General features: G+C 38.4%; 1 protein-coding gene and 1 long non-coding RNA gene across 4 annotated transcripts in view; one reads left to right on the top strand and one right to left on the bottom strand.

The window, feature by feature from the left end:
* rap1gds1 (RAP1, GTP-GDP dissociation stimulator 1) overlaps positions 1–10,784 on the top strand; it is a 41,677-nt gene extending 30,893 nt beyond the window's left edge. For 2 of the 3 annotated variants that reach the window (XM_016680909.1, XM_016680908.1), the window contains 6 exons: positions 2,744–2,878; positions 3,671–3,796; positions 6,982–7,121; positions 7,480–7,606; positions 7,996–8,124; positions 9,049–10,784. In XM_016680909.1, the coding sequence (XP_016536395.1) occupies positions 2,744–2,878; positions 3,671–3,796; positions 6,982–7,121; positions 7,480–7,606; positions 7,996–8,124; positions 9,049–9,176 (785 nt within the window). In that variant the 3' untranslated portion in view covers positions 9,177–10,784. The remainder of the gene's footprint in view (positions 1–2,743; positions 2,879–3,670; positions 3,797–6,981; positions 7,122–7,479; positions 7,607–7,995; positions 8,125–9,048) is intronic. The other variant, XM_016680910.1, reaches the window with a different exon arrangement.
* LOC107838474 (uncharacterized) overlaps positions 1–13,527 on the bottom strand; it is a 22,757-nt gene extending 9,230 nt beyond the window's left edge. The window contains exon 1 of the long non-coding RNA XR_001664542.1: positions 11,468–13,527. This is a non-coding gene — a long non-coding RNA (uncharacterized LOC107838474). The remainder of the gene's footprint in view (positions 1–11,467) is intronic.
* Positions 13,528–14,503: the final 976 nt, after the last annotated feature.

The raw sequence follows: 14,503 nt of genomic DNA, 5'->3' as shown, positions 1-14,503 counted from the left end.
AGCATGATAATGACCCCAAACACACCTCTAAGATGACCACTGCTTTATTGAAGAGGCTGAGGGTGAAGGTGATGGACTGACCACGGATGTCTCCAGGCCTAAACCCAATAGAACATCTTTTGAGCATCCTCAAGGGGAAGGTGGAGGAGCGCAAAGTCTTGAACATCTGCCAGCTCTGTGTTGTCATTATGGAGGAGTGGAAAAGCATTCCAATGGCAACCTGTGAAGCTCTGGTGAACTCCATGCCCAGGACAATTAAGGCAATTTTGGTAAATAATGCTGGCCATACAAAATATTGACACTTGAGGAACTTTCAGTATGGGGTGTATTCACTTTTGGTGCCGGTAGTTTAGACATTAATGGCTACATATAGAGTTATTTTGAGGGAAGAATAAATTTACACTGTTATATAAGCTGCATATAGACTACTTTTCATTGTGTCAAAGTATCATTTTGTCAGTGTTGTCCCATGACAAGTTATACTTAAATATCTGCAAAAATGTGAGGGATGTACTCACTTTTGTAATACACTGTATGTATATATGTATGCGTGTGTGTGTGTCATAATCAGCCAATTTCCGTGAAAAAGTGTATGATCGGTGATCTCCAATCACAGTCTCTTGTTGCCAATCACCTGTATCTAATTCGCAGCCTGCGTCTGCAGCTGTCTCCTCTTTTCTTCACACTGTGCAAGCGCGCAGCAGCGATGGAAATTTACCCCAGGAGTGAAGCACGTCAAAATGCATCAACACAACGAATCTAATGTGATATTTAAAAAACAAGCACTTGATGGAGTTTGGCTACATTGAGGCTCATTGCAGGAAAAAAGGACACCCAGAGCGGCCAGTAAAGTAGCGCACAACTACCAACACTCACCCGGGTTAGCATAATGATCAGAAAGCTAAACAAATTACCTGAAAGTCTTCGAGCTAGCGGTGTAAGATGCTGGTTCTGTTCTCGTTGTTGAACCGCCGCTACGCGCTACTGGTAGTAATATTTCACAGATGGAGCGCCGTTTCTGCTCCACCTGCTGTGAAACTCTCACACCGAACCTCTGCTTAAAGCTGCAGCAGGTAACTTAAAAAAAGAAAATATTTTAGATATGTATTAAAACTTTTGCTGTCCTAACACAAGACAGATAATCTCTGAAAAAATAATCGATCTCCTCTGCCTCCTCCTGTGTTCTGCAGAATTACTCAGCTAGGTCAGAAACAACCAATCAGAACCAGCATTAATCAGCTAGCCATGCTATCAGGAAGGGTTGTTTATTTTGATGCAGCCTGCGATTGACTTTGAATGACTGTTTCCTTTTTTACTTTACATTATTTTATATAGGCAGATTTATTTGACTCATGTATAATTTATGGTACTGAGAGGGTTACTATTAAATATTATTTTACTGATTGCAGGTTTTTCAGTTATCCTTTTGACTGAATAGATGTGCCTGCAAGTATTTTGCATGTTTTATGCCTAAATTAGGTGAATTTATTTCCAGATCATTTTTTAATTTTGTCAGATCACACAGTAGCATTTATACCTAAAGCAAAAAATTAATGGTCAATCTAGGTGATCGGCAGATATCGGCCTCAATGGTGATCGGTATCGGAATTGGCAGCAGAAAACCTGATCGGAGCATCCCTTATATATGTGTGCGTGCGTGCATGTATGTATGTACAGTGCTTCTTGAAAGTTTGTGAACTAGTTGAGCAGTTTAGATTTTTCTTTATTTTTACGATTATTTTCTTATTTTCTCATTACCAGTTTTTGTATATGAAATGTCAGGTTTATGTTCATGAATTCTGTTCACTTGTTTTGAAGAAAATGTGTGAGTTGAAAGCAAACTAAATGAAAAATGGAATCAGAGCATCTGCAAAAGTAAAAGAACCACAGCTGCACTGGTAAAGTAACTAGGTAAAAGACTCGGGTGAAACACATCTGAGTGCTCAAGTAATCAGTTAAGCAGACCAATCAAATGAGACATCATTGGAAAAAGTTTTGGGCTGCACTAGTTAAAAGGGAGAGGACCAAAGTGGTTTGTTGGTTGTGTTGAAGTAATGGCTGCAAAAGGAGATGCCACAAGATACTAACTGAAAGAGTTCACATACTTTTGCACTTGGCAGATTTTCTGTTTTTGATAGATAAAATACTTTTGTTGAATAAATAATGAAAATATGTATCTTTGTGTTCCTTATTTGGAAGGTCCACATTACAATTTGAGCTTTGAATGTTTATTTCACATGATTATTATAATTTTTCTTTAGAAAACAATGGCCATGTTTGGGTGGTTCACAAACTTTCAAGCAGCACTGTATGAGTGTGTGTGCGCGTGTGTGTGTGTGTGCACGCGCGCACGCGCGTTTGTTTGTAATACCTTGTGGGGACAATTTTCCTGACAATATACTACGTTGTGGGGACCAATTGCTCCTTGTGGGGACCGGAGCCTGGTCCCCACAAGGGGCAACCCTGTTTTTGGGTCAGGGGTCAGATTTAGGGCTAAGGTATGAATTGAGTTTTGGTTAGGATTAGGGTTAGGAAAAGGTTTAGGCTATAGAAATGAATGGAAGTCAATGGAAAGTCCCCACAAAGATAGCCAAGCAAACATCTGTGTGTATAAAATATTTATTTTTCTTTTCTCTTGAACTTCCTTGCAGTAGCAGCAGCAAGTATTGTTGTTACTTGATGTTATTATTACTGTCTCCTGATAACCTCATGTCAGGTCATGTTTGCGTTGCACTGTGAGCAGACGGGAACTGCATCCACATGGTGGACACTGGGATTGTTCAGAAACTTCTGGAGCTGTTGGAACGCCATGTTGAAGAAGGCAATGTGACGGTGCAGCACGCAGCTCTCAGCGCCCTGCGGAACCTGGCCATACCTGGTGAGATGCTGCATTTCTCCCACCTTTCACTTGCACAGGATGGTTGACCTCGAATGAACCAGTTTATACTGTTTTCACACTGAAAGTTTCATCCTTATTCTCTGTAGCAGTTAGACTCCTGCTCTCTTTAAGGTCAATCTTTCTGGCATTTTCAGACTGACCTTTGAACTCATTGTAGTGACATTCTATCACAATGCTAAATGTCCATTTTTAACTTATAGTAGAAATCAGAAGTATACAACTTCTCTGTTCAAACCCAAGCCAAGATAAAGACACATTTATTTAGAACTGCTTTTAGTACATTGTAGTATTTTGTCATTTTTATGTTTATACTCACTTTATTTAATTTTGTATTAGTTTCTTAATTTTTATTCCCGTACTAATGGAAAGTACTGTGGTGCAGTACTCACTGTTGTAAAGTGCTATGTAAATCAAATTTGATTGATTTTTTTTTCTCATTGTCCAAATTTAAATCAAACAGATCAAACTTCTGATTTTAAAGATATTCATAAATAAATCTCTGACACATTCCCTACTATATTTCTGGCATTTAGCAAATAGAAATAATTTTGGTAATTCTAATTGACAGAACAACAGAACTTCGGTCTGATTTAACTTCAGACAGTGAGACGAAAAGGTGGATGTGTGTTTTTATTCAGTGTATGTAAATTCCTGGTTTCAACTGTATTTTCTACAAAAGCAACAAAAGCCTGACGGGTTAAACAAAGCATGAGGAGAAAGTGCTGGACCTTTGGACTGGTGTGAAGCGTCTGCGTCTCTCTATCTTTTTAGTGGTGAACAAATCCAAAATGCTGTGTGCTGGCGTGGCAGACGTGGTGCTGAAGTTCCTGCAGTCAGAGATGCCTCCAGTCCAATTCAAACTACTGGGAACATTACGAATGCTCATCGATACTCAAGGTAGAGTAGTTTGTCCCTCCTTTCAGCTCAATTCCCAGCCAGCACTATTGAGTGGTGAAAGAAATGAAATCATTTAGATTGAAGATTTTATGAATCAGGACATAATAGGTATGCCCTGATCAGGTTTTTTGCTGCCGATTCCAATACCGATCATCCAATTAACAGGCAAATGCCTGTTAATTTTTCGCTTTAGCTATAAATGCTACTATGTGATCTAATGAAATGGAAAAATTATCTGACAATAAATTTACCTAATTTAGACATAATAGACATATTTTAATACATATATAAAATCTTTTTTTTTAAGTTACATGCTGCAGCTTTAAGCAGATGTTCGGTGTGAGAGAGTTCACTGTCTGGTGAGGTTGAGCGGCGCTATGTCTGTAAAATATTACTACCAGTAGCGGGTGCCGGCAGTCCAAGAGCGAGAGCAGAACCAGCATCTTGCACCGCCAGCTCGAAAACTTATTTTTCAGGTTATTTGTTTAGCTTTCTAACCGTGATGCTAATCCGGGTGAGTGTTGGTAGTTGTGCGCTGCTTTAACTGCTGTCTGGCAGCTCCGGATGTCCTTTTTTTTTCTGCATTGAGCCTCAATGTAGCCAAACTCCGTCAAGTCCTTGTTTTTTAAATGCCATATTAGATTTGTTGTGTTGATGCATTTTGAGTGCTTCACCCCCGAAGAAACTTTCCCCCGCAACACGCAAACGTCCCCATTCACTGTCAGAGCGTCAAAGGGCGACAGGATTTGTTGCCGCGTGCTTGAGCAGTGTGAAGGACAGAGGAGATAAGCTGCACATGCAGGCTGTGAAGTGAGATAAATGTGATTGATTTTTGTGATCGGCAACAAGTGACAGTGATTGGCGATCACCCATCATGCACTTTTTCACAGAAATCGGCCAATTATGATGGGTGGCCAATAGATTGGCACACCTCTAGGATAAAACATGAGATTTATTCATTTTGACCCAATGCTTCAATATTTAACCCAGCTCCTTTCATTATTGAAGAACAGAATATATAACACATGTATTTCTACCTCTTGAACTTCTCCACTTTTCAAACATCAAGAAAAATAAAATCTTGAAAGTGTGGTGTGCTTTGTAGAACCTTTCATTATAATTACAGCTGCAAGTCTTACGATGAGTATCTATGCTAATTAGATGTAGGTCTGGAATTTGACTACAACAATGCTGTGTATCTTTGGCTGAATGTTAAGGGTGGTTGTTGAACCTCCACCCAGCCTCCAGCAGGTTTTCTTACAGGACTTTCCAGGGTTTAGTTTCGTTCATTTTCCCTGTCTCTGATGTCCCCATGGCATCATACTGCCACCACCATGTTCCACCCTGGGAGTTGTATGTCCGCGTTGATGTGTGGTGTTAGTTTTTCAACGCAAGGTGTTGATTTTATTTTATTTCCATTCAACCCAGAAGGTTGTGAAGCGGTATTTGATTAAAAATAGATATATTTTTGTTTACAGATTTGGAAAACAGAAGGTTGAAATGATTTGTACCCTTCTAAATAATCAATGGAAACATCCTTTTATGGCTATGTAGCAGTCAGTCTTTTTTCTGCTAATAGCCAGTTGGAAGTCCCCCTTGCCTTCCTCCTAATATTTAGCTCCTTCCATAGATTATCTATTGACTTCAACTCTGGCTGGGCCACTTCAAAATCATGCCTGAAAAAACGTGATAAAAGTAAAAAGATAAAATTAAATTAATGAAACCTTAATCCATACCCAGTGGTGTGAATAATTTGGAGCCAGAAAGTGTAGCTTTGGTTTGAGTAGAGAACCTTTTCCCACTTGTTTGCTGTCTTCCCGAGTGAGCAAACTAGACATCTTCTGGCCTTCTTCTAACATTGCAATCTCAATGTGACTTAAAGATGTCCTGTCAACAAATCAGGACCTTGCACCTGAGCCAATCCTCTATGCAGCTCCTCCAGAGTGACCATTATGGAGTGAAAATAGTCTCAAAATACTTGTGCGCGTGTAATACTGGATTTGTAATCCGTGCAAGCATCTTTGTAAATATGGGATCAAATGCATACACAAATATGAAGAAGTTATGAATACAAGATAAAAGTACACACACACAATTACAATTTCTTCAAATGTTAAATTTTTACACACAGATTTTTTAACTTCAACTTCTCAAATCTGATAATTATGAATTCAAATCTTCTCCTATGCCTACAAATGTTAAATAAGTAACACAAGTCTCTTGATACATACAGACAAAACTGCATTTATGCGTAGATCCGGTTATGAGTGCAGGAAGATTTTTGAGAATCATTTCCTATGGAGTGAAAATAGTCTCAAAATACCTGTGAGCATGTAATACTGGATTTGTAATCAGTGGAAGCATCTTTGTGTGTAACTTTGGATATTTGTATCTGTGAAACATGATTTGTAAACCGTAAAAAGAAAATTTGCACGTAACTCCGGTTACTTGTAAATATGTGGTCAAATGCATACATAAATATGAAGAAATTACGTATACAAAATAAAAGTACACACATACAATTCTACAAACGTAAAATTTCTACACACACACTTTTAACTTCAACCTCATAAATCTGATAATTATGAATTCAAACCTTCTCCTACGCCTACAAATGTTAAATAAGTACACATGAGTCACCTGATACACACAGACAAAACTGCATTTATGCACAGATCCGATTATGAGTGCACAAGAATCTTTGAGACTCATTTCACGCTTCCAACAGCCTCAGATATGTGTGTAAGCCTGTCTAGGAGGAAGGCCATTGCCTTGGTAGGTTTGCAGCAGGTTGACACACAGGTCAACCCTGTTCACTAATAAGGTGTCTTCTGGAGACTGAATACAAATTCACACCACACTTTTCAGTAATTCTGTTCTAAACAAGGTTGAAAACCATGTTTTATATTCATTCCACTTCATTGTACTTTTTCTTCTGTGGCATAAAATTAGTAAAGCACACTGAAGTTTGTGGAGAAGAATCGAAAGATCCAATGATGTTCAACACATTGTGTAGTAAATTTGCCACTCAAATCTTCTTCATGTTGTTTTGATGACCAATAGAGTTTCTTGGTATTATGCTCGAGCCCAAATTTAGAGTTCTACCTATATACACACACAACTACGAAGAGAACTCCTCCTTATTTGTTGCTAATGTTGCTTGCTCACTGTGTGCCTTGGTTCAGCTGAAGCCGCAGAGCAGCTGGGAACCAATGGGAAGCTGGTTGAAAGGCTAGTGGAGTGGTGTGAAGCCAAAGATCACGCGGGGGTGATGGGCGAGTCCAACCGCCTGCTGTCGGCTCTGATCCGACACAGCAAGTCTAAGGTAACCCATGTTCCACTTTGTTCAGATTTTATTCAACAAAACGTTTCTGATGGGAAATCTGCAGCTTTTTAAATGTTTCGCTGGTATTTTGATTTTTTTTAAAGACAGGCTCCAAGCCTTTGAGGTTGGAATGCCTCTTTGCCATCACCCTAATCTTTAGCTTTAAGATGTCAATGACCAAACTGATAGAAGAAAGGCACTTGCTGAGATTTGAACCGAGGACTTTCTTGCTGCCCTGCCTTGCAGCATGCCTTTAATCCTGCTGATCTAGATTATTAGACTCATGCTAGGAATACAGATGATTTGGGACTGGGATATTTCACTGCAATGCTTTTTACATCTGTTTTTTGGGTTGTAGGAAGTTGTCAGAACTGTGATCCAGAAAGGAGGAGTCAAGCATTTAGTAACTATGGCAACCAGTGAACATATGATTATGCAGAACGAAGCACTGGTGGCTCTGGGGCTTATAGCGGCGCTGGATTTGGGTAAGACCATTGACAATCAGAATGGAGCTGACACTGCACATGTCAGCTTTATTCTGATTGCCTTTTGTTTAATACAGATATAACGTATAAATAAAAAATCTGATTCTTTTCAGGTTTTAATAATAATTCTTAAATGTTTCCACTTTTGAAACTTCTTAACCACAAATTTCAGAGCTGCATGAAATAATGCTTTCTTAGGAAGTGAAACAAAAATGGTTTTAATTTTTTTTATGAATAGAAATCTAAAACTGATTCTTTTGTATTTGGTCCGCTTCAGAACATCCATAACTGTGTTCCTCTGAGCTTTTCTGCCAGATGGGAAAACAAAGAATACCCTTGTGATGGAAGTTTGGATACTGATGTGATAACAGAACGGTTTGGGTTTTCAGTTGCAGCTGAGAAGGACTTTGTTGGAGCCAACCTTGTGTCGGTGCTTCACAAGTTGCTGTCTGATGAAAGGAGCGCACCAGAGATAAAATATAACTCCATGATCCTCATCTGTGCAGTCATGGGCTCAGGTGAGAGCCACATTTGAAGAATATCACCAACTAAAAACTACTCTTCCCTTTGGTCAGTGGTAGGCACTGCTAACTAAAAAGTTATTTGCGCCAACCCTAAAGAACTAATGATAAGCAATAGTTTTGGTAACGTTAAAATGCTACAACAATACAGTATTTAGCTGAAGTTAATTCTAAATCACTATGCCAATACGGCATTTAGCTAACTCTAAAGTGTTACACCAATACTGTATTTAGTGGTGGCTCCGGAGAGAGCCTGTAGCATCACCAAGGACCCCTCACACACTGGGCACCACATCTTCAAACTCCTGACCTCTGGGCAATAAAGTCAAGAACAGAGTAACAGTTTCTTCTCAAGAACTGTTGTTGCCCTGAGCACAGTATCTAAAAACCTGATCTTTATTTATTTATTCTTAACATCCCAATTCTGTGTTTCTTGAAGAGTTGCTATTTTCTAAAATTTTGTTGTGCTTTATACATGCAGTGACATTAAAATGAATTCTGATTCTGATTTAATGGAAGTAAACGCTAAAGTGCCACACTTATATGGTATTTAGTGGAAACTAATAAAGTGTTAATTCGACCAACATTTTACAAAATAACATAACGTCTTCACCCACTTCAAAATCACCGCATGGTTAATAACGTCTAACTCTTTGAAGAATTTTTAACAGTCAAGAACCAAAACTTCAACACAGACGACAAACTTTGTTCAACTGAAAGCTTATAAAACAGCCAAGTAACTTAGTGCTTTAGAATTCCAAAAAATTAATTTTAAGTGTCCTAAATGTTTTCAAAGTTAGCAAAAGTTCTAAATGAAAAATCATCTCCACTATTAACGCATTAGTGGCCCACCACTGTCTTTGGTGCTGGGTAAGTTTGTCTGTAAACTGGACTTATTTTCTGAACCTCTTCTGTTTTCAGAGCCTCTTCACAAGGAGGTGCAGAGCCTGGCGTTTATTGACGTGGTGTCCAAACTGAGATCTCATGAAAACAAGACTGTGTCGCACCAGGCCTCGCTCACAGAGCAGCGGCTAACTGCCCAGAGCTAAATGACTGTGTCCACTCCCAACACCTCCAACACCCCAACACTCCTGAATGCCTGCCTGACCACCCAACACCTCATGACTGCTCCCCCATTGTGCCCCATCGTCACGTGCCAAGGTACCGCATCGCGTTAACTGCCAGCCAGACATCTGCCCCTCTCCATCCTTTGTCCCCTCAGCCTCAGTCTTAGAAACAAACAGTAAAACATTTTATATTCCAGAGCTACTGTCATTTGTAACTGATGTAGAAACAAACAGATTTGTTATAACAGATGTGTTATATTTAGGTCAAGAAATCTTCCAAGACTTCAGAGGATTCACGTTGTTTCTGTTTGAAAGCCATAAAAATTATTCAGTTGGAGTGTCTCCTTCCACACCTATGTCCTTATGTGGACAGACTTCCCACCAGTGATGAACTGATATTTGACCTGAGGTAATATCTGAGTCCAAACTAAGATTGCCCCCATGTGTGCATGTATGTTCTGCCTCAAGCCTGAAGCAACAGAAGAAGAGACAACGCTCTTTAAGACCACAGCTGTGACACCAGTAATCCACCAAACCAGGTAGAAAGAATTTTCAAAAGTAGAAAAAGAAGATCTCCTTGTTATGGTTTATTTGATTCAAGCAGCCTACCATGATGTCCCAGTCATGTCTCATGTAGCTGGAGTTTAATCTGAGTAGAACCTGTGCATGTTTTTGTCCTCTTCAAGTTGTGACCGTTTTCATTTTGACCTCTTCTGTTACCTGCTTCATTCTCTCCTGACACCTTGGGTCCTAAACTTTTTATTCTAAGCCTTGGAAGTCGAGATTTTAGTGTTTCAGTTCCACTCCTGTCCCCACACCCCACTAATCCAATGGCTGGATAGTGAAAGTTGAGCCCCAGACTGTGTCCAACCTGTCCCTGATGAAGATTCGGAGTAAATGCAGCTAGGTTTAGGAATGTTGTGAGTGTGCTTTTCCCGACTGAAGCATCATGTTGTTGAACCATCAGCAGAGATGCACAAGTCTTAGCTTGGAGCTCTTTGCTTTGATCCAACAGCTTCAGACTTCATGTTATGCTCTGTCTCCATCTCTTCGTAGTTTCTCAGCAGATTTTACTGTTAGAATGTCGGAAGTATGCTCTCAGTTCATATCAGCCAATCCCTTCAACCAATTTAAAATCATGTTTACATAAACTTTTATTAAAGCTTATAGTTGCAAATCCAAATCTGTCAACACATAGTGAAATCTGTGTAAAGCGACTATTTATTACGCTGTGGATGAAGCTCATTTTTTGATATTTTGTAGATAATAGATGCTATGAAGAGCAGTTTCCTTCCCTAAAGCCGATTGGTTGTTCATGGCTCATGTGGGTTCCTGCTAACATGCCTATCTGAGCATGTGCGACACTGTGCTGTCACCTAGTGTGTTCCTCGGTCTGGGCCCATGCTGCATCTTGTTTTTAAAGATATGAATGGTTATTTATCAGATTTGTGATCTGCTTAGGACACATGCTGGTGAAGATGCATCCATTGTAACTGCATTAAAATCTTGTCAACTTAAGTGTGTGTTGTAAATGTTACGAGTTGTACATTTGAAGGATTCAACAATTAAAAGATAATGGCTGGTGATGTTTGGAGTGTTTATTTTTCTTTGTGTCGTTGAATTTATTTTCAGTCTTCCTAGAGAAATCAGCATTTGGATAATTTCTTTATTGTTCAACATTTCTCAGACTGGTTGGAAAAACTGTGATCCTCCATCTGATGTTTGCAGGGAAGAAACGCATTGTGTTGTCCTTATGTTTCCAGAACCCACCTCACTGAGCTTACAGGTTATTTTCTGGGCACTTTTTCTTCTCAATACCTGCAGGTTATTTCCCCAACATTCATTGGTTACCTTCCTAGAACATACGACTAGGCATCTTTCTTATACTTTCAGGGTATATTACTAAATTTTACAGGGCAGTTTTCTAGAACTTATGGGTTATTTTATTGAAACCTATTTGGTCCTTCCCCAGAACTTACAAACTTTCAGAGCAGTTTCAAAAAACATTTATGTGGATTCAGACAAGGCCACAAGAAGCAGTTGCATAGAGTGCCCACTGTTGAAGTTAGCATATGATCTGTAGCTTCAGACTGATCTGTTATCTGAATCCACTGTGAACTGATGTTAGATCAGCTTTCCATGTGTTTACTTGTTGGATTTTCTCTGGGAACAGGCAGAGCAGGGTAAAAACTGTGTAAAACAAAAACCAAAAAAACATTGTTTTTTAAAAGCCATGCAAGTTGCAATATAAGTATATACTATTGGGTACATACATCACTAGCAAGATAAATCACTTTTTTTTGTTTGAATTTCAACTTCTACACTGCAAGTATGTTTCTAGGAGGTTTAGTAAAGGAGTAGAAAACCAACAGACCCAACAGGCATGATATGATTCTGTGAAACTGGATAATTTACTGAAAGGGGTGTGTTAAAAAAATAGCAGTGCTGAGTTCAATTAATGAGGCAATTGATTATGTAAAAAAAAAAAAAACAGGTGACCCTTTTTCAATGATCAAGGCATATGCACATCCTGCATATGCTGGATCTGCATTTGTTCTTGAAAAACATTAACGGGTTGTTCAAGACACTGTTCAGAAGAAGAGCATTCTTTGATAAAAAAAATTATTAAAAAAGGGGAAAACCTATAAAGAGATGTAGAAAATTATAGGCTGTGCAACTAAAACAGTATCAAATGCTTTAAAATGGCAGCCAAAATCAGAAAGTTGAGAAAGAAAAAGAAAAATAACTATTCAAATAACCAAAATGGCAAAGGCTCAGCCAATGATCAGCTCCAGGAGGATAAAAAATAAATCTGCGATTGCCTGAGTACTGCAACAATCAGACGATGTCTATGTGAACCAAGCTACCAGCAAGTCCCATTGTTTAAAAAGAAAAAAAAAGACGTGCTGAAGCAGCTACAGTTTGCCAAAGAACATGGCATTTAAAAATAAATGGTGTAATATTTTGTGGACTGATGAAAGTAAGTGTTCTTTTTGGTTCTAAGGGCCACAGATAGTTTGTCAAACGTCCTGCAAACTCTGATTTCAAGCCACAGTACACAGTGAAGATGATAAAGCACAGTGGTTCAAGCATCATGATATGGGGATGTTTCTCATACTATGGTGTTGGTCCTATTTATCGCATACTAGGGATCATGGATCAGTTTGAGTACACTAGAATACTGGAAGAAGTCATGTTGCCATATGCTGAAGAGGAAATGCCTTTGAAATGGGTATTTCAACAAGACAATGACACCAAACACACCAGCAAGGCAGCAAAATCATGGTTCCAGACAAACAGAATTCAAGTAATGGCGTGGTCAGCACAATCCCTGGACCTTAATCCCATAGAAAACTTGGGGCTGACATAAAAAATTCTGTTCATGAGGCAAAACCAAAAAATACAGCAGAATTGTGTAACAGTACAGTTGTCCTGGGCTGCAATACTTGTTGACTAGTGCCAGAAGTTGGTTGACTCCATGCACCACAGATGTGAAACAGTTATCAGAAACTGTGGTTTTGCAACTAAATATGATTCTCAGGAAAGATGAATCTTCCAGCATTTCTTAGTTCATTTTTGAGTTTGTAAAGAAGGATGTCAACACTATTTTTCAACATTGTATTTCTTGACTTTCTGTAAAATATTGATATTCAATTACTTTTCCCGCTTTTTTGCTTTGAAATAGAATGTGCAGTGTCCCCAATGCATATGTGTTCATTAAAATACAATTTATGTGAAGAATTTTGAGGTTTACTCACCTTTTTAAACACACTGCTATTACTATGAACATACTGTACATTATTTTTCTTTATTTCGTCCTTTGACACTGGTTGACTTGCAGAGATATAAGTTATTGTCAAGTCTTCATTCAATCTGCTTTGCTGAATTGCTTCAAATAAGCCACATTGGATGATTTTCAAAACATGGATAGTCTGCTGAAGATCATGCCACAGCATCTCATTTTAATTTAAATCCACATTTTGACTAGACCACAGCTGATCATTTTTTGTTGTTTTTTCTCTTATTTTTTCCAGCCAAGTTAGAGGTAGACTTGCAAGTATGCTTTGGATTGTTGTCCTGTTTCATAAGTGAGTACTTGAGTTCTGGAACTCAAGACCCTGGGGTCACAAAATGATAGCTGAAAATTCTTTTTCAGGACTTTCTGGCTCACAGATCACATGTCCATGATTTGTTAGTTTTCATACAAATGTAATGGTACATTCACCTTCCAAGAAGTTCAGAATTTTCCTTAAAGTCTCGAGGAGTGTTTCTCAACCTTTTTTGGGCCAGCGCCCCCCTAGCCTTTATCCAGGTCCCTCACCGCCCCCACCAAAGAATTTGTAGGCTACTTTGCACTGACTATTATTTATTAATAATATTACTATTACTATTATAGATGTTTTGATTTTTATGCTTGTTTCTGTATTTATCATCAAAAATAATTTCCCAGAGAACAAAAAAACAATGTGAGCAGAAATTATTTTCACAGCTGTCTACAAAAAATGCAATGAACATTCAACTTAAAATTGGTAGGCCTAACATCAGCCAATCAGAGTGGAAAAATATTCTTGTTGCCATTTTCTAGTTGTTAAACATTACACAAAATGACCAGATAAAAGATGAACAACATGCCAGTTTAAACTTTGAACTATTTGCAAAATGACAGTGCTCTGCAACATTAAAACATGGATAGAACTGTAACTACATTAATCATAGCTCTTCTTCTCTTCAGTGTTTCTGTCGGTTTCTGGTGGTGCAGCTCTGTGCTGCCTTCAGGAGAATGGGACATCAGAGTATCATCCATAAAATTTCACCCACATGGCATTTATTGTGCAAAGCAGAGCTTTCAGTGGTAAAACAAAAGTTCCAGGTCCTTTTAATGCCATACAAATATGAGACAGAAACATGGATTATATCTTTATATATATAATATTATTTTACCTTTGATCTGGAAATAGTGTGTTTATTCTTGCCATACAGTCCTCTGTATTAAGTATTGCTGGAAATGACTTGCCATACCAGTTTATTCCTCTGTATTTGCTTTAGTTTCTTAGTTTATTCTTGCATTTTGTTCTTAATTCGTTTCCATTTAGTTTCCTTTGATTACTATTATCCTCTCTTGGTTTATTGCTATGTCCACTTTAGTTTCTTTCCTGTTGCTAGATTTATTTTATCATTTATTGACCATCAGTAATCTTCACTCATCACCTGCTGTGCCGCTTAATCGTCATATTTCACATCATGTGTTGATTTTTCACTGTTCAGCGTCGGATTCTCTGTTTTTATGCCATAATTCACATCTAGTTCGT

Source organism: Poecilia formosa, unplaced genomic scaffold (genome assembly GCF_000485575.1).
Source record: "Poecilia formosa unplaced genomic scaffold, Poecilia_formosa-5.1.2 Scaffold262, whole genome shotgun sequence".
In the NCBI taxonomy this organism is placed as follows: domain Eukaryota; kingdom Metazoa; phylum Chordata; class Actinopteri; order Cyprinodontiformes; family Poeciliidae; genus Poecilia; species Poecilia formosa.
This window is presented reverse-complemented; position numbering and strand designations above follow the sequence as displayed.